General features: G+C 43.1%; 1 protein-coding gene across 1 annotated transcript in view; it reads left to right on the top strand.

Moving 5' to 3' along the window:
• grin3ba (glutamate receptor, ionotropic, N-methyl-D-aspartate 3Ba) overlaps positions 1 to 20,272 on the top strand; it is a 112,180-nt gene extending 91,908 nt beyond the window's left edge. The window contains 3 exon segments of the mRNA XM_072691395.1: positions 11,568 to 11,732; positions 15,554 to 15,624; positions 17,636 to 20,272. Coding sequence (XP_072547496.1) covers positions 11,568 to 11,732; positions 15,554 to 15,624; positions 17,636 to 18,179 — 780 coding nt within the window. The 3' untranslated portion in view covers positions 18,180 to 20,272.
• Positions 20,273 to 21,298: the final 1,026 nt, after the last annotated feature.

Below are 21,298 nucleotides of genomic sequence, written 5' to 3' on the forward strand. Positions count from 1 at the left end.
GTGTTTATACTGCCCCCTCTCACAGCTGTGGTGGTGCAGTGGAAACACACTGGGCTCCCATTTCCAGGGTTTGGAAGTTCAAGCCCCACCACAGTCTCACCAAGCACCAATCTTGTATTGACTTAAGACAATGATCATCTGTTACACGCACCATAAAATAATACCCCCCAAAAAGGGGTAGTTTCATTAAATAAATAAATAAATGAACTGCACTTGAGTCCAAACATCTACAGATCCTAGACAAGCTGTATGTGTGCCTTTGCACATCTGTGTCAGCAATGGGTGTGAAGTAGCTGCATGTACTTATTAGAGGGGTGTCCACAAACATTTGGACATATAGTGTATTCTAATTTTCCTAACCTCAACCAATCAACATTCCAGCTTAACCACAGCTGTACATGTAAGGTGTTTACTAAGAATCACTTCTGCTTGAGCCTCCAGCAAGTCTCACACACAATTTTCAGATTTTACATCTTATCAAATCAAATAAAAAATGTATTTGTAAAGCGATTTTACCACCTGGTGTTCTCCAAAAGCAGCTTTAGAGAATCAGTAATCAGTTTAAGATCAAAAATATATCTAAGAGATCAACAAGACCTCCAGTGAGCAGCCAAACACCACAGTGCAGGAGAAACTCCATAGAAGAAGAAACCTTGGGAGGAACCGAGACTCACAAGGGGGACCCAACCTATCCTCCTCTGATCAGAACTATTGATAAATTATTGATAAAAGTCATTGAATCCCCAAGACTGTTTAGGTGAACTGATATCATAATATAATATCTAATATAATCACAGCAGTTTCGGCCAGTCGTTAGGCCAGACAAGTGGGCAGACATTTACTGGGAGAAGGTAAAGAGACAGAGTTAGTTCTGAGAGGATTTTATAGAGATCAGAGAATGTTGATCAGAATCAGAGTGTGTCTGACGACTCCGGCAGGTCTGACTATAACAGCCTAATTAAAAGGAGAGAGCCAGAAGGTAACACAGACACAGGAGCTCCCTGAAACACTAGCGTCCATCTGCTCCACCGTCCACAAACCTGAGTGATGGCGTGTAAGCTGCGAGACGACAGCTCCAGCATCTCAGTGTACTACAATTCCCTGTGTCCTCGAACCCTGGACCTGCAGCCTTTATCTAAGAAATATTAATTACCAAAAGCTGAACTAAACAGATGAGTTTCAGCCTAGATTTAAAGACTAAGACTGAGTCTGAGTCCCCAACATTATCTGGAAGGTTATTCCAATAGGAAAAGGCTCCTCCCCCTGCTGAGGGTTTCAGAGTTTGGGAATAGGTAAGAAGCAGCTCCCTGAGATCTAAGTAATTGTGATGGTTCATAATAAGAAATGATTCATATTAGGAAATGAACATTAAGTCTCATCCCTCTGGAGTTTATGGAGTCCTACATTGGCAGTGATACGCTCAGTATTTTGGAGATGAATGTGGAGGGGACCATTAGATAGATTTAAGGATTAGCAGTTGATGTTTTAAGCACCATATAGCAAAAGATAAATGCAGTAACTGCAGTGTGGGACACCAGCCACCCGGGGAGGAAGGAGAACACCGGACTGGAGGCAGGGTGGGGGCAGCAGTAGACATTTTTATTTTCAATAAACAACTCCAACTCTAATGCATTTCAGCAGCTTTACCACTCAAAACCTCAAACGCTCAAAGACCCTTCATTCCTTCAGCTTCACAAACACTAGAAACTCGCCCTTCTTCATTTCCTCGGGCTCATAAATATGGGGCAAACGGTTATCCAGAATCAGAATCAGAATCCGAAATACTTATTGATCCCAGGAGGGAAATTACAGTTGTTCCAGCTGCAACCATTAATGTAAGAAAAAAATATATAAACACTAAATAACAATAAATAAAATACATTTTGGACAAAGCGATAAAAATGTAAAAATGTAAATATATATTTTCATGTCTGCCTTTGTTTGGTTTTGCCATGTGCTCCCAAGCAACTGGCTCTGTTTGTGTCTTGTCTGCCCTAGCCACACCTGTCCATTAGTGCTTCCACCAGTGTCTCTTTTGTAGCCACACCCACTTGTTAGTCCCAGGTGTTCCTTGTGAGTCTCTTGTTAGTGTCCGTATAAGTACCCCTCTGTTTCAGTCGTCCCTTGTCTGGTCGTGTGCATGTGTGAGAGAAGATGTTCTTGTTGTGTTCACGGCCATGGCAGTTCACGGTTTGTAGATTTGGCCGGTTTATGGGATTTTTGTGTTTATTTAGTAAGTTTTGCTTGTTTGATTTCTGTTTTCTTGTCTAGCATTAAATTATCCTGCGAATACGTCCACCTCTGTCTGGTGACAAACCGTGACATATATAAATTATATACATTTTTGTAAAGTGGTGTAGTGGTTATAACTGATAATAAATATGGAAAATTAATATTGAACCATTATTCAATTACAGTACTATTGCACATATGAACCGTAGTGTCACACACTGAGGGAGGAATTAATAAGGTTCCAAATATGACCCTTAATGATCCTCACCAATCACAACGACTGGCACCACCACTGGTCATACTGGTGTCATAAACCACTGTTAGACATCGTCAACAATTCCACAGTACCGCATTGAGTTCCTAGAGAGTTTGACCGATGTTGCTGATCTGACATTTGGCCTCATATTGTTAACCTAATAACCACTCCACCCCCCCCACCCCCCGAGCGCAACAGCTCCACCAGGCTCACTTCTCATCAGGTGCCAGTGTGATTTACTTTAGAGGGAAAATGAAATTCAGACTTTTTAAAGTGTTCCTTTAATTACATGAATGAAAGACTGACTTTGTGAGGAGGAACAATGACGGTTGTTTTATGTGGACGCTGCCAGCTGGAGGACGATGTCTCCACGCCAGTGAGCTGTCTGTCCCATCTGGATCTGAGCCAAACCCCAGCAGTACAGACACCCTGTAAACCTGCTCTGCACAGCCGTAAATCTCCACACGGCAACAGGCTGCAGCCAAAACTCCCCTCTGCACAAGGGCACAAATGTCCACGCCTCCCCTTTACTGAAACACGGCTAATGAGGTTTCTGACACTGTGACCCACTGTTATCTAGAACAAAGCATACTCAGTACCGCCCTCTAAAGGTGTTACTGCACCTGTTATCTAGAACAAAGCATACTCAGTACCGCCCTCTTAAGGTGTTACTGCATCTGTTATCTAAAACAAAGCCTGCTCACTACCGCCCTCTAAAGGAGTTACTGCACCTGTTATCTAGAACAAAGCCTACTCACTACCACCCTCTAAAGGTGTTACTGCATCTGTTATCTAGAACAAAGCATACTCACTACCGCCCTCTAAAGCCTATTCACTACCGCCCTCTAAAGGTGTTACTGCACCTGTTATCTAGAACAAATCTAGATATCTACTCACTACCGCCCTCTAAAGGAGTCACTGCACCCGTTAGAGCTAACGTTACTCACTACCGCCCTCTAAAGGAGTCACTGCACCTGTTAGAACTAACGTTACTCACTACCGCCCTCTAAAGGAGTTACTGCACCTGTTAGAACTAACGTTACTCACTACCGCCCTCTAAAGGAGTTACTGCACCTGTTAGAACTAACGTTACTCACTACCGCCCTCTAAAGGAGTTACTGCACCTGTTAGAGCTAACGTTACTCACTACCGCCCTCTAAAGGAGTTACTGCACCTGTTGGAGCTAACTTGACTATTTTAGTCACTAGACTTAAGTACACAGTCATTTTCTAAGTTGAACTAAAGTTCTCAGCAGAACATTTTTAAATTACTTTCGCACCTTTCATGAGACCCATGATGTATCTCAATTAATTTCTTTTCTGCTTTCCTTCATTATTTATATTTTAGTGTTTGTTTTATTGCAGGGGAATAAAATTGCTATTGCTTCTGCATCACAGGGCTTTGTTTCCCTCCTCCCCGGGTGGATGTGTAATTGTTGTTTACTTTCGTGCTGTTTACAAAGATGCCTCAGACACAGGCGGCGAGCATTCAGTCTCCTTCTCACGCTTCTTTTCCTCGTTTTCCTGTTAATTTAATTAGAGAGAGCTCTTCAGATGACTAATTGGTCCAAGTCCAGTTCTAAAAGCAAGAGGAGGAAAGAGACAGGGGACTTTGCGGGGAACATGAAGTGCTAAATTTGGCAGGGTGTCAGGGCAGACAGTCAGCGCATGTCTTGAAGCCGTACCTGGATTAGCACGTGGGTAAAGACTCTGATGTATAACAGTAGCAGATCAAAGTCAGTGAGGAACGCTAATTGGATCTCAGGGCATGCGTCTGTCTTCAAGGTTGAGCAGTACAAATAATGTTCAAATGGTGAAACCATGCAAAAAAAACAACCTACTGACAGAAATCTGAGTCTGGTGGAGACGAGGGTGTGGCTGTGTGAGACTGTATCTACTCTTGTTGCATCAACATTTCTGACCAAAAAGAAAGAGCATTTTCACACCTGAAGGTCCAGACTAAGCTTATGTATCTATGTCCAATCGTCATCTGCCACTGATGACCCTGATTAGTGGTGTGTTGTTAGTTCGGTGGGTCTCCCGTCCCAGAAAAAATGAATGAACAGCTTGAGTCACAGACTACAGTTATGAAGCTGTATCATTACAGTAGGTTCCATCCCAGCATAGCGAGCATGTCTACCAAACCCACAACCTTTTCCTATTATCTCAGCAATGAGCATCCATTGAGCAACACTGCTCAAGAAGCACAGTAATGAAGCTGTATCAGCATATAGAGTAGGTTCTGACCCAGCTTAACAGACATGGGTATCGAACCCACAAACATGGGTTCAGGAACCCAGTGATGGAAGCATTGCGCCACCACTGCGCAAGCAGCAGAGTAGAGTAATGAAGCTGTATCAGTGGATGCGGTAGAATCCAACCCAGCATAGCAGACATGGGTATCGAACCCATAAACCTACAAATAATTATCCAATACTCTAACTACCGAATCACCACTGCCCAGATATGGGTATCAAACCCACAACACTGTGGTGAAGTATAATGAAGCTGTATCAGTGGATGCAGTAGGTTCCAACCCAGCTTAGCAGATATGGGAATCGAACCCACAACACTGTGGTGAAGTATAATGAAGCTGTATCAGTGGATGGAGTAGGTCCCAACCCAAAGCCCAGTTTGAACAAAACAACTTGAATGTTATGTTTTTTAAATGTTAATCATTTGAACGTGTTTCATTATTGTGGTTTGTGTTTTGTTTAGAGGTCACAATGATTTCTAGTAGTGAAGTTCTGCTGCTGACAGCAACACTTATGTTTACTCAGTCCCCTCATAAAGCTCTTCTAATAAACTTCACTTACCCCTCTAAAGTAATGGAGCAGGCTTTGGCGGATGACGAGGCCAAGTTTACAAGGCCCTGTTACAGATGTAATTGAAACAGTCATCAAGAGAACAGTACCAGCTTAGCTCTTGTCCAGCATAGGATGAATTTAGGTTTGATGGCTTATCTAGTCTACAGCATGACTAGCCTAACCTAGCAAGTCAACCAGCATGACCACGTTGCTCAACCAGCATAATGAACATGACCAGCCTCAATGGTGGCCCAGCTTCCATGCCGGTCAACCTGTATGACTAGCTTGATCAGGTTGGTCATGCTGGTAGACTAGCTGGTCAAGATTTACATTGGTTAATCAACCAGCTTACCAGTATAGGGTATATTTTCACCAGCATGACCATCAAAGGCCAGCTCAGACCATCTGAAACCAGCTACCTGCAGACGCTGGTATTGAGCCAGCTTGTTTTTTTTAGTAGAAACAGAGGACAAACAAGCACTAGCTTATCCAAAAAGCCTTTAGATAGAACAGTGGTTCTACATCATCTGCTCCTCAGGGCTGCCAGATGGTCCACATTTGTACTGTATACATTTCTTTTTACAGTTGGGTTGGAGCAAACACATGGACCATCAGGGAAAGCCCTGAGGAATAAATTGAGAACCACTGGTTTGATGCAACAGGGTGGAGAACGTCAGCATTATCAGAAGATATTAAAAAACTTTGGGTTGAGAGAGGCTGGTTATGGAGATTCTCAAAAGGTTTAATGTTTAATCTTCTAGAAAATGATTCTTAGCCTGTTAGCACCAGACACACATCAGACAGGTTCACAGCTGATTTCAGTTCATTTTCACCATCACCACTTGTAATACATCACTGCCCCCTACTGGAAAGATTACACTCTTAAAAACGGACGTGATTCAAATGTTTCTTTGAGCGAAGCCGAGACCTAAAGAAGCTTCACCTGATGTAAAGTTCTTCACACTCACAGATCTCTAATACAAACATGGTTCTTTTTGGAACCAAAATAGTTTTTTCTATGGAAGAACCTCCTTATGAAGCACTTTGACCCTTTGGCCTCAGAAGGACATCGTTTTTTTACAACTTCCTGTACAAAGACTAAGTTTAGTTTATATGCTTGTTAGGTCCTACTAATCCCAAATACGATACATATATATATATATATATATATATATATATATATATATATATATATATATATATATATAACCCTTTAAAGCCTGAACCATCAAATCATTAAAGAAAATTTACTAATTTTAAACACAAGTGTTTATTAAGCTTCTGACTATTAAAGAAAATAATAATTTCTTTGCATATTCTGCCTTTTCATATTGTATTATATCTGTACATCAGGAATTTATTGCCCACAGTAGTTTTTTAGCTAGTACATATAGAATACAAAATTGTTTAACACATCTACTCCCTTATATTCTGACTTTCTCTTAATTATTATTAACAATAATAATAATTAAATTAATTATTTAATGTATTTCATTACAGTTTAATTCTTTTATACTGATTTGGCAGAGGTCTAAAAAAAATCCAATATGATACCTTTGTTTTTAAAGTAGAAGAGAATAGAACAAAGAGATCCAAACGTCAGCTATTTATAGTCCTCACATCCAGATCTCACCACTGGACACTACATTATCCATTAACTGACGACTGCAGTGTATATCCCGTCCCCATCAAGTCCTGCAGGAAGGGATAGAGAGACCTCTTCCACTGTAACAGCAGCATGGAAACAGCACACATACACTCCAGTACACCCAGTTTCCGACTCTCTGCGGGTGAACTGGTGTCAGTGATACAGAGAGTGTAGCAAAACCTGCTACGAGCTGAAGATGAACTCCCTGGCTGTGTGTGTGTGTGTGTGTGTGTGTGTGTGTGTGTGTGTGTGTGTGTGTGTGTGTGTGTGTGCGATCAGCAGACTCTGTCACTTCAGCTCAAGGTCACATTCTGAAAAAAATCACCATAACAAAGAGAGAGATGGACCAGCAGTGTTTCATCCTCCGCCTTCATCTGTTCCGCTCCGACCGCTCTGAGCACAAAAGCGTAGAACCTGCGGTTGTGTTGTGTATTCGCCAACACTACATCACACACACACACAGACACACACAAAACACAGAGACACAGACACAGACACACAGGTGATCAGGTGGTCAATTCTCTGCTCCAATGCTCCTAAAAAAAACAGCATGTTAGAGTGTTGGACTGGGACATGTTTGGGATATGTACTCTAACATGATGGCAGGCGGGGCGTCAGGTTGCTCCAGACAAACGGATGTAAACCCTGCTAGATAAAAACCAGCAGAGCATTTCTGGTCTCCAGCAAAACCAGCATAAGTTGTGATTTAGACCCAGACATGCTGATCAACTCATTACATTATATAGACAAAAGTATTGGGACACCTGCTCATTCACTGATTCTTCTGAAATCAGGGCTATTAAAAAGCTGATCCTGCTTCTGTTGGAGTAACTGTCTCTACTGTCCAGAGAAGAAGACTTTCTACTAGATTCTGGAGAAACATTGCTGTGAGGATTTGGGTTAGTGAGCTCCGTCTCATCCCCAACTTGTCCCAAAGTACCATCATTCCAGAGAACACAGTTCCTCCAATGCTCCACAGCTCCTCAATGCTGGGGGGCTTTATACCCCTCTAGCCCACGCCTGGGATTAGGCAGCATGGAGCCAATAGGGTCATGATGTTGATCTGCTTCAGAGAGTCCTATTCTATTGGCAGTACTTCTTCTCTACAGGGACTAGACAAGCTGTGTGTGTGCATTTGCACATCTGTGTCAGTAATGGGAGCAAAATGACTTGTTTACATTGACTTCCATTGAAAGGTAATGGATTTTCCTCCTCCTGTAGAATTAAGAGTAATGAAAGAACCGTATGTTGGGAGACGGAACACGTCTGAAGCCCCTCCTCCTCCATATCTAACATCCTATAAATGCCATCTCTATCCTGCTCACGACAAAGTTTCCACAACTCGCCACCACCCCTCACCTCACCTCCCTTTACCTCTCTTTAGCCCTTTAGCTCTTCTAATCAGAGGGTGGGCCTATAGCACAAAGCAGAAGCCACCTGAACTCAGAGCTCTCCCCATCTCTTACAGTCTCCTCCCACTTCACCAGATGCTGATGGGCGTGGTCCGAACTGAACTCACACAACAGTTATTATGATATTGATTATTATTGTTGTTGGGCAGCTCAGACACAGAAGGTGATGGGCTGTGGCCTGGGCCACTTCAGCCTGGCCTTCTGCACGTCACTGAGTTCCAGACAAAATGCTCCAGCATTCAGAATCACTGAGCAACAGAAAGCTTAAAAAAGAACATTTTCAACAGAGCAAAAATAGTCTCATACTCAAACTCTCAATAATTCATAAGCACCTCACAGCTGCCTGGCTTTCCTTCAGTGTTTTGGAGAGCACAGCAAGAAATCCAGCTGTGCTCTGTGTTCACTCTTTATCTCCATTACTTTAAATGCAGACAGAGGTTAGATGGAGGAGTTTTGACAGTGTGTGCAGGACTGACAGCGTTTACCATTTAGTAATAAAATGATATTCATGTTGTGGGTTTTAGAGTAATTTACTTATTGACAGTATTAGTTATCAAATAAAAAAAAGCTTATTTGTCACATACACACTCATACACAGTACAACTAGCAGTCAAATGCTTTGATAACTGCCTGCTCACATGAAACAACAAGCTACACCATATGGACAAAAGTATTGGGACACCCAATCTCATACTTTTCCACACATTGCCACAGCTGTATAAACTCCAGCCTCTAGTCCTGCAGTCTGTCTTTCCTCCACACATCAGTGAAAGAACGGGAGGTTCTACAGAGCTCACTGAACTCCAGCGTGGTTCTGTATGTAATAGGAGACACCGCTGCACCAACTACAACAAGTCAGCTGGTGAAATCTCCTCCCTCCTAGATCTTCCTCCATCAGCTGTGAGTGGTGTTATTATTGAACAGTGGAAGAGTTTAGGAGGAACAGCTCACAGAGAGCAGCTCAGCCACCGAGTGTCTGTCAGACCACGTAAAGTTACAGAGCGGGGTCAGGGCCGAGTGCTGAGCTCAGAGCAGAGTGCAGAAAAGCCTCCAACTGACTCAATAACTGCAGCAGAGCTCCAGACCTGCTGCTGCTTGTAGAGGTGCAGAGGAGGACCAGCTCCAGATTAATGCCTATAGCCTGTTTAGAATGGAGTGTCAGAAAAGGTAGATGGAATATGCAGTTGTCCAACTACTTTTGTCCATATCGTGTAAAAAAGGTAGAATATCTTCTATGTAGAAGTGTGTATAAATGGTACAGCGGTACACGAAGGTTTAAGGTGGAATGAAGGGCACAGACATGAAGACGTCAGCTCCTCTGGATTCAGTCCAATTATGTCCAGTTTGTCTGAGCTATCTACAGAAACACAGGACCCCATTTAGCCAGCAGAAGAGCTTCTATGGTATTAGGTGAACCATTTGAGCAGGAGAAGCATCATGGTCACCACACCAGCTTACGAGGAGAGGAGCTTTTTGGGTTGGTCTTGCTTGATTTTGACTTAGCAGTCATGTAGCAGAGCTCTGTGAGCCACCCTGCCCCCTGCTGGCTGACATTGGAATCATCCATTATCCACAGATGCATATCACAGTGCTGCTGAGAATCAGCCACTCTCCAGAGTGACAGGCTGAAAAATCACCTGCAGATAAACCATCTAAATAGGCAGCCAGGTTCAGGCAGCAGGGAGATGATGCCTGAGGTGTGTGAGTGTGAGTGTGTGAGTGTGAGTGTGTGTGAGAAGGTACTGGAGGGACTGTGGGAGCTCAGAGCCCATTTAGAAAAGATACTGTGGTTAAAGGACCTGAGTAGAACAGTCATGATTTAGTGTGCTGCCTCAAATGTGTGTGTGTGTGTGTGTGTGTGTGTGTGTGTGTGTGTGTGTGTTTATAAATATGTGTACATTTGTGCACAGCACTGGTGCAGGTCTTAGCAGTCATGAACTCTATATAACATTAGAATAAACCCAAATGAACACAAAGTCAGTGGTCAGTGAGAGTGTCTACCTGTAATTAACTCTATGTTTATTTGGGTTTATTCTAATGTTATATAGAGTTAATTACAGGTAGACACTCTCGCTGACCACTGACTTTATGTTTATTTGGGTTTATTCTAATGTTATATAAAGTCAGTGGTCAGCGAGAGTGTCTACCTGTAATTAACTCTATATAACATTAGAATAAACCCAAATAAACCTAAAGTCAGTGGTCAGCGAGAGTGTCTACCTGTGATTAACTCTATATAACATTAGAATAAACCCAAATAAACATAAAGTCAGTGGTCAGCGAGAGTGTCTACCTGTCTACCTTGTTTCTTTTATTTCCTGTCTGTAGCCCATAATAGGACTGTAGGGTTGAAGCTGGGAGTTGGGATTGAGATGTAAATAATTAGCGAGTTAGAATTGCTGTTACAGCGGGGGCTTCACAGTACGAAGAACTGACTTAATTACCATTAATAAAGATTTTAAATTAAAGGGATGAAATTAACTCATTCAGGGGAAGGGGGTTTGGGGGGGTTGAGCTGATTAAGAGTCGGGGGTTCGGTGTGAATCTGAGCTTCACTGTAGAGAAACTGACCCACTCTGATCTCTGTACAGTGGAGGTGAATGGAAGCAGGCGTCGGTCGCCATGACTACAACACAGATACAGCCCATAATTTATCTCCTATCCAAACCCACTAGTGCAGCTACACGAGTCTTCTGAGTTTTATATGGAATGATGATGATGATGATGATGATGAAGGTAAAATAGTGAATAGAGAATCTCCACTAATGCAGTTTTCTTTAGGGACTACTTTCTGTAGCTGCACTACACCCTGCAGCATGTATCCCTCCACCATTTTAATGATCTGATTTTAAAAGCAGGTTCTAGAGCCGAACTCTTCTCAGAACTCTGGTAGAACAGTGTCTCAGGCATCAGGCAGCGTCTTCATCACCATTAGGTGCAGAACTTTCTGTGAGGAGCTCCTCTTCACCTCCAGTGTAGAGCCACAGCTCTGACTGGAGGAGGTTATCTAGAACCTCCACTGTAGAACAGCTCTGACTGGGGGAGCTTATCTAGAACCCAGCGTTTCACATCAAACCCACCAAACCCCGACTCTGAATCAGTCTGATTATGTGTTAAGTGGTTATTTATGCAGATAATTTTGAAGTGCTTTGTGTGTGTGTGTGTGTGTGTGTGTGTGTGTGTGTGTGTGTGTGTGTGTGTGTTTGATTGTAGACGCTGCAGATGGGTATACAGCATTTCTCCGGCCTGTTTGTGCTGCTGTGTGTTGGCGTTGCCGGGGCGTTACTCACCCTGCTGGGAGAACACGCCTTCTACCGCTTCATCCTGCCCCACCTGCGCCACCAGCACAGGCTCAGGTACTGGCTCCACACCAGCCAGGTGAGACTACCTTCTCTTTCACCTTTTAAAATGACCCTCAGCAAAGGGCTTACCCTTTACCCCAAGTGCCCCAGTCAATCAGCCACATGATTCTGCCTGGGCTGGTACAGATGTGGGTCCACATGTTAGTCAGCTCAGGCAGTGTATTTACTAGGATCTACAGACAGGCAAAACCAAGGAAACCCAAGAGCAGAGAGTTTTACTGCCCCCTTCACCTGAAGCCTCTTTCCACATGCCCCCTAGTGGCCATTCTGCCTGTGGAATGGAAATCTGCTGGTTGTGTACTTTATTTACTGGTTTAAGTGTGTGAAATCCATCAGCAGAGCTTGAGCTTGGAGGAGGCTTTGGGTCTTGTTGGATGCGCTGTGTTTTTAACAGAGTGTGAGCTCCTTCAGAGCGCAGTCTGGATCAGTTAGAGCTTATTATTGTTCTGTCCAATCAGAGAAAGGATAACACAGTAATGTGAGACTGATATTCCTGATAAATATATATGCATCCATGCATCTGCTGAGATGGTTTCAGATTTATATGATTAGCATTTTTTACATTTTAAATTACCTGCTTAATCACGTATTGGCATTTCTAAAAGTCCATGTGTGCTGTATGTCCACATATTTGTAACACCTGCTCCTCCAGAGTTCTTTTTGAACCTAAGAAACCCCCTCAGAGTGAGACATAGAGGTAGAAACAAGACTCAAAAGGATGACCCATCTTCCTCTGGTCAGCAATGAATTAACATGAAATAACTAATGGATACAGTCTGACCAGAGTGTGAATATCATTTGTTGTGATAAACACTAAGTGGGCAAAAGTATTGGGACACCTGCACCTTCATTGTTTCTTCTGAAATCAAGGGTATTTAAGAGTTTCTCCAGCTTTTGTTGGAGTAACTGTCTCTACTGTCCAGAGAGGAAGGCTAGATTTTGGAGGAGCATTGCTGTGAGGATTTGATTGCATTCTGCAACAAGGTCTTGAATTGGGTGGAGCTCCACCACCATCACTCCAGAGAACACAGCTCTTCCACTGCTCCACAGCTCCTCAATGCTGGGGGGCTTTATACCTCTCTAGCCCACGCCTGGCATTAGGCAGCATGGTGCTGATAGGGAGAGCTCCAGAGAGTCCTATTCTATTGGCAGTACAGGACATTTGCACATCTGTGTCAGTAGCTGAATGCATTCATTAGAAGGATTGTCCACAAACATGTGCACTTATAGTGGATTTAACATTGTTGTGAGTTAGTTAGTTGTAAGTCCGGGTAAATCCAGGTAATTCTAAAATGTTCACTCACTTATTCTTACAACTTTCTGATTTCTGGTTCATGTAAGGACTTCAGCTGCTGTGTTAAGGACTAAAGAGAGCTTGTTTAGCAGAGGAACTTGACAACTTGAAGGTGTAAACCAGTGTGAACCAGTTTTTTGGGTTCACATGAAAAAAGTGCATGTGTTAGTTTCACAGTATTTGGAAGATGAAGAAAGGCTGTTCTACTAATTCCTGTGTCTGTATGTGCATTGAAGGACAGATCACAGTCCATCATGACCTCAAGGTTTCTCACAGTTGTTCCTGGTGAAGTTTTGATCATTGTCTGAAGTCAGACAGTCGGCTTCTGTCAGTTTCAGGTAGAGCAGAAGGCAGTAAAAGTCGACTTGACTGGAATTCTGACAGCTGCACCTAGACGTCACCCCTCTACACCTCATTCTCGGCTAATAATGATTCTGACTAAATACACTGTGGAACAGTGCAGCTGAAATCCCACCACTTCACTTGAAATGTATTCCGTTTCTTCTCCCGGTTGCCTCCGAACACATTTGTTCGTGTCAGAGGATTACTAATGGCCTTCGGAAACAGGGAACTTTCCTGTTAGTGGTACTGATGAAACTCTGGCTGGTTTAACAAAGCAGGGAGATGCACAAACAACACCAGAACAAGCTAAGAAAAACAGCATGATCTGGCAAATGCATGTGTACTGTATACTGTATGTCCAAAAGTATCCAGACAACTCAATTAACACACATTGACAGACAGTTCTTTAATACATATGCATATCAATAATATGAAGTAACATCATGCAAAGGTAGAAAACATACACACATACATACACATACACCACATGTGGACACCCCTTCTAATGAACACATTGCTGACACAGATGTGCAAATGCACACACACAGCTTGTCAAGTCGTGGTTGGTGTGGCGCAACAGATAACAGCACCACCTACCATTGCGTTACAACAACACCATGTGGGAGACCAGGGTTCGATTCCCGGTCTGGGTGACTGTGCTGCGCTACACCAATAAGAGTCCCTGGGCAAGACTCCTAACACTACATTGGCCCTCCTCTGTAATACAAGTGACCTTGTAAGTCGCTCTGGATAAGAGCGTCTGCTAAATGCTGTAAATGTAAATGTAAATGTAGTCCCTGTAGAGACATACTGCCAATAGAATAGACTATAGACTCTCTGGAGCAGATCAACATGCTGTCTAATGTCAGGTGTGGGCTACCCAGCATTGAGGAGCTGTGGAGCAGTGGAAGAACTGTGGAATGATGGTGGTGGAGCTCCATCCAGTACTTTAGTTGGGGATGATCATCCAACTGATCATCTGCTGAATGATGCAACCAAATCCTCACAGCAATGCTCCTCCTCCACAATCTAGTAGAAAGTCTTCTTCTCTGGACTGTAGAGACAGTTACTCCAACAAAAGCAGGAGAAACTCTTTTTTAATACCCATGGATTGAGGTGTCTCAATATTTTTGTCCATATAGTGGATATATTAGAAGCAGGAGCAGAAGATCAGCTGCAGATGATCAGAACATGGTTGGACAGGATTATTCTGGAGGATTATTCTGATTTAAACATTAAGCATTTAAAATGCACTTTCCCAGACTTCATCATCCACTATTGTATTCAGCTCCAGTTCTCGTTATCCTCCTGTATGTACAGACAGCTCTTCTAATGAGTGAGTTCACACACAGCTGTATAATCTCCATTGAAAAGCTCTGACCAATAAAGAAGACCGCTTTGGGGCAGCCGTGAGCACACGACCCTGAGGTCACCGTGCCCGGTGCTGAGCATGGGCTAGAGGGGTATAAAAAATTCTCCAGTGCTGATGGAGCTCAATGCAGTAGCTTTGGGATGAGTTAGAGTGGCAGAACTAATCATCCAACATCAGAACTTGACCTCATTGATGCTCTCACTCAGCTGAATGCAATCAAATCCTTCTCACAGCAATGTTTATAGAGCTACCTTACGCCTTCTCAGAGGAATAGAGGCTGTTACTGCACCTGAGGGGGAAATATCTCCCTGCTAAAGCCTTTCAGATAAGGTGTATATGTGTGTACATACATTTAATACATATTTAATTCATGAATTAATTAAAGGGAGATTAAATAATTGTATACACTATGTGGACATAAGTATTGAGACACCTGCTCATTCATTGTTTCTTCTGAAATCAAGGGTATTAAAATAGTTTCTCCTGCTTTTGTTGGAGTAACTGTCTCTACTGTCCAGAAAAGAAGACTTTGTACTAGATTCTGGAATAGACAAGCTGTGTGTGTGCATGTGTCAGCAATGGGTGCAACATCAGAGGGGGCATCCACAAATATTTGGACATATAATATAATTTCCAGCTTCACTAATTCTGTTCTTGTTTCTCATTATTTGAAGGGTTTCAGTATATGTTGCCAAATGTTGTTTGTCTTGTACAACGTGGAGCTTGTGCGCCCTCTAGTGGTCAGTTACTGAGAACACAGGCAGGACTGTGGGGCAGTGCTGTCAGTACTGCAGTTCAACTCTAATGTTTTGTCTGTTTATTCTTGCAGAAAATCCACCGGGCGTTAAACATGACGTGTGATGAGGAGAGCAAAGCAGAAGAAGCCATCGCAGACAGAAGGTGAGTGAAGAGGACCGTGTGGAAAGTGGAACAGGGCAGAATTTGATGGGGAGTGTTTTTGAGGCTTGAATTGATGGATTAAAGGCCAGTGTGGACGTTTGGATTTGCTGGTCAGAAGATTTACTCTACACACTTAAATAGGGTTTCGAGGGTTCTTTGGGACAGGCAGTGGTTATAGAACTGTGGCAACTTAAAGAACTTCTAGGATGCTTAAATAGTTCTCTGCAACAGATAACACCTTCCAGTGAGCTACCACACCATGTGGGAGACTGGGGTTCGATTCCTGGTCAGGGCTGCGCTACATTAATAAGAGTCTTTGGGCAAGACTCCGAACACTACACTGGCCCACCTCTGTAATACCAGTAACCTTGTAAGTCATTCTGGATAAGAGCATCAGCTGAATGCTGTAAATATAAATATAAAATATTTTGTAGGTGATTATATAGAGCACCAACAAGGGTTCTACTACTGTTATACAGGTCAGTACTATATATATTTACATTTAAGGCATTTAGCAGCTCTTCTCCAGAGGGACTTACAAAAGTGCTTTGCTATTTACCCAAGAAGAACCTCAGCTAGTTAGAACAGACTAATAGTTCAAAGCTTCTAATCTTAGACTCTACTAAACACAAGTCAATATGGAGACCATAATACTCTGCTCTTCACCCAAGTCCTCTCAGAAGAGGAGGGTCTTCAGTCTGGGTTTGAGGACAGTGAGTATTGGACTCTGCTGTTCGGACACCCAGGGGAAGCTCGTTCCACCACTTCGGTGCAGGACAGTAAAAAGTCTGGACGCTCGTCTTCCGTGGATCTTAAAGGATGACTGGTCGAGCCGAGCCGTACTTGAAGCTGGAAGAGCTCTTGGTGCAGATCAGGCTTTTGACCATCGCCATCAAGTACGGAGGGGCTGGCTGGTCCAGTCTTGGCTTTGTAGGCCAGAGTCAGGGTCTGAATCTGATGAGGGCAGCAGCTACAGGAAGCCAGTGAAGAGAGAACGCAGCAGAGGAGGAGCTGAACATGGCTGAATTTAGGAACATTGAAGACGACCCGACCCGTGCCTGTGTTCTGGATCAGCTGCAGGGGCCTGATGGTGAGCAGAGAAAGACCAGCCAGAAGAGGGCTGCAGTGGTCAAGTCTTGAAGTGAGGAGAGACTGACCGAGCACCTGGGCGACTCTCTAGAGAGGAAGGCTGGAATTCTCCGGATGTTGCAGAATAAGCTCTTCTTAATACTCTTGATATACCTGAGCGTACTCACCCCATTCTTATATGAAGTGTGTTCTGAAGTATTTTAGTAAAATACTGCAATACACAGCCTAATATAATAATAAAATCTAGATCCAAAGCTCACAGCTCAACAAAAAGCTAATGCACCCCTGTTTCAATGGCAGATGTAGTGTAAGTCAGTAAATCCTCTACAAGAAATAAACTTAAATATCACATTTCCTCACATTTTAGACAGAGTTTCTATTTATTTGCCTAACCTTTTAAGACTGGAAATGAATGCAACTTTACCCAAATGTACTTAGTATATGTTTATTATTGTCCTGATCTGTTGCATCTGTTAAAATAATGGCAAGATGTTGTGTGCAATTCCAAACCTGTCCACCAGAGGCTCCCTGAACACTCATGTCCCTCATCAGCTCATCAATAAAAACTCCCTGGGTGTGTCCCATGTGCTGTGTTTAAGTGTGTAGTATGTAATATAGATAAAAGTGAATATACTCAATATCCCACAATGCAAGTGAAACAGGAAGGGCAACACTGCACCACTTCCTGTTGGTACAAAGTCCATTTAGGTTTAAACATGGTCATTAAACAGGTAGCAGTGGTAGGAGGGTGTGCAGCTGGTCTGACATGGGTGGTGGTGGGGACGGGGCCTGCTGGTCGGACTGGTAGGAGGCAGCTGGTCTGACGCAGGTAGAGGGGGTGTTATTAATTTGGTGCACTGCTTTATACAGCCCCTGAACTTCATCATTCAGCAGAATAACTGGAGCTTCTCTTTCTCCTCAGCCCCTCCTTGTGTCTGTCAGAAAACTGTAACCTCCATCGTGTGCCATCTGTCATACCCTCAATCTCCACATCCACCTCCAGCAACTACAGCACCACTCCCAGGTGGAACAACGAGAGCCTCAAGGCCGAGCCTAAAGATGCCAACCACAAGCGTGTCCACTTCAACCTGGAGACCCTCAACAGCTACCGACTGGACCATGGCAGGAGGGGTTTGGTGGGCAGCCCCCCCACCCAACTGTGTGCCAATGGTGGTCCGTCTCCTGGCCTCAGTCTGGTTCTCTCCCCGCCGTCTGGAGCTTCTGGGCGACCGTGTTCTCCATGGGAGCTGGAGCTCCAGGAACTTCAGGTGAGGATTGAGGAGTTTCGTCACCAGCTCAGGGCTGCCCTGGCCAGGAGAGCAGAGCTCCAAAGGACTCTGGAGAAAGAGAGACAGAGCCGGACAGAGGGTCAGAACCATGGGATGTCCAACACCATCCCCATTGGACACTCTAACCCATCCACTGCCTCCAATGTGGCAGCCAAAGACATCAACAAGAGGAGATGATAGGAGTCATGATAGGATGATATGAGGTGGGATAGTCGGGTACCAGTGAAGCGCAAGCTGTGTTTATGGATGTTCATGCAGTAATCATGATTATTAGCATTAGTATTTTTAATTTAGAGTAACCTGGAGTTACTAGACAAAACAGGGAACAGGGCAGGGAATTGCTCGGCTAGGAAAACCTACCTGGATGAGGAGGGGCTGTTGTTGCAGCAGAGCAGTCATCAACTCCCTATTAATACCCGTGTGAGCTAGCGTCTATATACTTTTAGAAATATAGATCCGGTTTCTCAGAGCCAGATTAGACTAAGATCCTGAATACCAAGACCGTTTTGTCCTAGACTAGGCTTTAGCCATGTCCACAAAACCTGACCACAGCTGACCAGGTAGTAGACTACGGAGCATGAGGTCGATTCAGTGAGAGTCATCCATAAACCATGGTCATTAGCCATAGCACTGGTTAAGGCACATGCAGGTAGGGTTATCCCAGGAATCTGCAAAGTTATAAAACCACTCGAGCCAAAGTCAGGAGAAAGTAGGAAAACACGGGACAGCAGGTTTCAGCAGGACGGAGGTTTAAACAAGGTTTAAGCAAGTCTAAGCACACATGCAGGACTCCAGGGTCTGCAGGTGGGCGCTACAGAGGTTCTCTAGGTCACGCTTGTCAGGAAAACAGCCCTCAAGAGAAAGCCTGGGGCTTTTTAACGCTCCAGTCTTTTTAACTTGGCAGATTAAGTATGGAGATATCAAGGCAGGGTAATCACAGCATGATTCAAGACGCCAGGGATATTCTAGCCATTTCCAATGAGGCATATGTAGCTTGAATTCCTAGAAAACACTAGGAATCAACAACTACAATGCATGAAATTAGAAATTAATCCAGAAGCAACACTAGGAATTGTAAAGCTGAACACTAAGTGAGCTTCAGATAGGACTAAAGGAGGTTCATGGGTGATGGGGGTGGCCTGGAGAACAAAGCGTGGAGTAAGAGATGTAGAGACATTGACTTTGAGACAGTTTAGTCCCTGGCCAATACTCCAACCTGCCCATCACCACTGAATATGTCAACATAGAAAACAGCATCTTTTGGTCTAAACACACCTTTGAGATCTGCTAATTATCCCCTAATTGTCCCCTAATTGTCCTTATCACCCCCTTGTTTCTCCTGAAACCACCCCCTGCTGCACATTGTCACAGTTCCTTCACTCTGTAGAGTATACAGCTGGCTTTAGTCTGAAGGCAGGATGGCAGGGTAGCAGGGTGCAAGAGAGGTGAAAAGGTCTGTTCACTGAGGTTTCTCCAACAGTCAGGGTCATTAGCATTAGCAACATTACCTAATATTTCCCCCAACCATAAGGTCCTAGAAAACATAAGGGAACCAAGGCCAACTTTGGTTCCCTTTGGAGGCTGCTGGACTCGAATCCCTGTTCACTGATACAGTAACCATGGTTATTATCCATAGCGTGGTTAAATGCACATGCAGGGCTGTCCTATGCACATCTGTGACATCAACAGGCTAATGTCAACACCCAGAAACGAAGACGCCCACAGACCGAAACCGAACCAGACGTACATAGACAGAACCGCACAGCAGAACAGGACGTGGATTTCATTAATAGCAGCCCATTTCCTGTGGTCTGTGTGATTTATGTCTGAGCAGACCACCCCGGCTGTCGGAGCGGGAGGCTGTGCGGTCGGACATTGCTGAGCACTTTTAAAACACACTTCACAGCTGGGAGAGAGATACATCTCCACCCACATGCTGCTCAAACCTCCGACACTACGCTACGCTTGCCGGTTTGTGCCCAGAAGAACGGAACGTCAGAAGGACAGTGGGCCCCCAATGGGCAGTTTCTGAAATCACAGCTAAGCCACTTCAAGTCTGGCAGTGGTGTTTTTTACTTGCTTAAATCTGTAAATAGGTGTGAGGTTCTTGTCTGTAGAAAAGTTTCAGTGGTGATACCGTACGGTTCTGTGGGAGTTACAGTATAACACAGTGGATGGTGAGCGTATATCACATTGTATCACCTATATGTCATAAAAAGTCTTGTTAATACATTTTCAAATAAACATTGTTTATATATATTAAAAAAAAATATTTCATTTAAATCAAAAGGTTTAACTTTCAACAAAAGTTGAATTTTGTCCTCTTTTGTCCTACTTTTGGAAATGTCTCCTTTTGTCCTCGACCATTTTTAAATGTAGATTTGATCCCTGCCAAATTTTTAAATGTCTCATTTTGTACCCACCACTATTTAAAATCTGGGATTTTGTCACTGCCACTTTTTTGAAATCTCATAAATTGTCCCTGACACTTTTAAAGTGTTTGATTTTGTCCCCACCACTATTTTTAAATGTTTTATTACACTTTATAACTTGTCATATTTTGTCCTCATCACTGAAATGTCTTATCATGTCCCTGCCACATTTAGAGATGTTTCGGTCTGTCCCCAAAACTTTCTAAAAAGCCTCATTTTGTCCTTAATACTTTTTAAATTGTCTTATTATGTCTCTGCCACATTTTGAGTCTTATTTTGTGCCCACGACTTTTTAAAATCTGGCAAATTGTCCCTGACCATTTTAAAATGTTTGATTTTGTCCCCACCACTATTTTTAAATGTTTTATTTGTCCCTGACACTTTTGACTTGTCTCATTTTGTCCTCATCACTTTTTAAATGCATCATTTCGTCCCTTTATTTTTTTTTATTTTTGATTTTGTCCCTTCACTTTTTGAATTTGTATTCACATTATTTTCTCTAATAACTCGCACAGTTACTTTTCTCAGCATCACTTTTACATGCTACACATTCCACTGACAGCAGTTCTTTCAGTACTGAGTGCTGTCTCAAAGCAGGGTAATGGGATTATTTCACAAACTATTCAAAATAGTATGGAATAAGGTTTTTATTTGATATTTAAAACATTATTATTATTATTATTATTATTATTATTATAAGAACTGTTACCTAGCAAGCTATGTCACAAGATAAACGTCTTGTTAGCAACATGCTAATTGGTGGACTTGAGCTTTCATTACTTGTTAGCTACATTAGCCTCGTAGCTCCAGTGTAAAACTGAAAAAGGAAATTTTTGTCTGTATTGAAATGTTTCTTATAATTTC

The sequence above is a fragment of the Salminus brasiliensis genome, chromosome 11, assembly GCF_030463535.1.
Source record: "Salminus brasiliensis chromosome 11, fSalBra1.hap2, whole genome shotgun sequence".
NCBI classification, from domain to species: domain Eukaryota; kingdom Metazoa; phylum Chordata; class Actinopteri; order Characiformes; family Bryconidae; genus Salminus; species Salminus brasiliensis.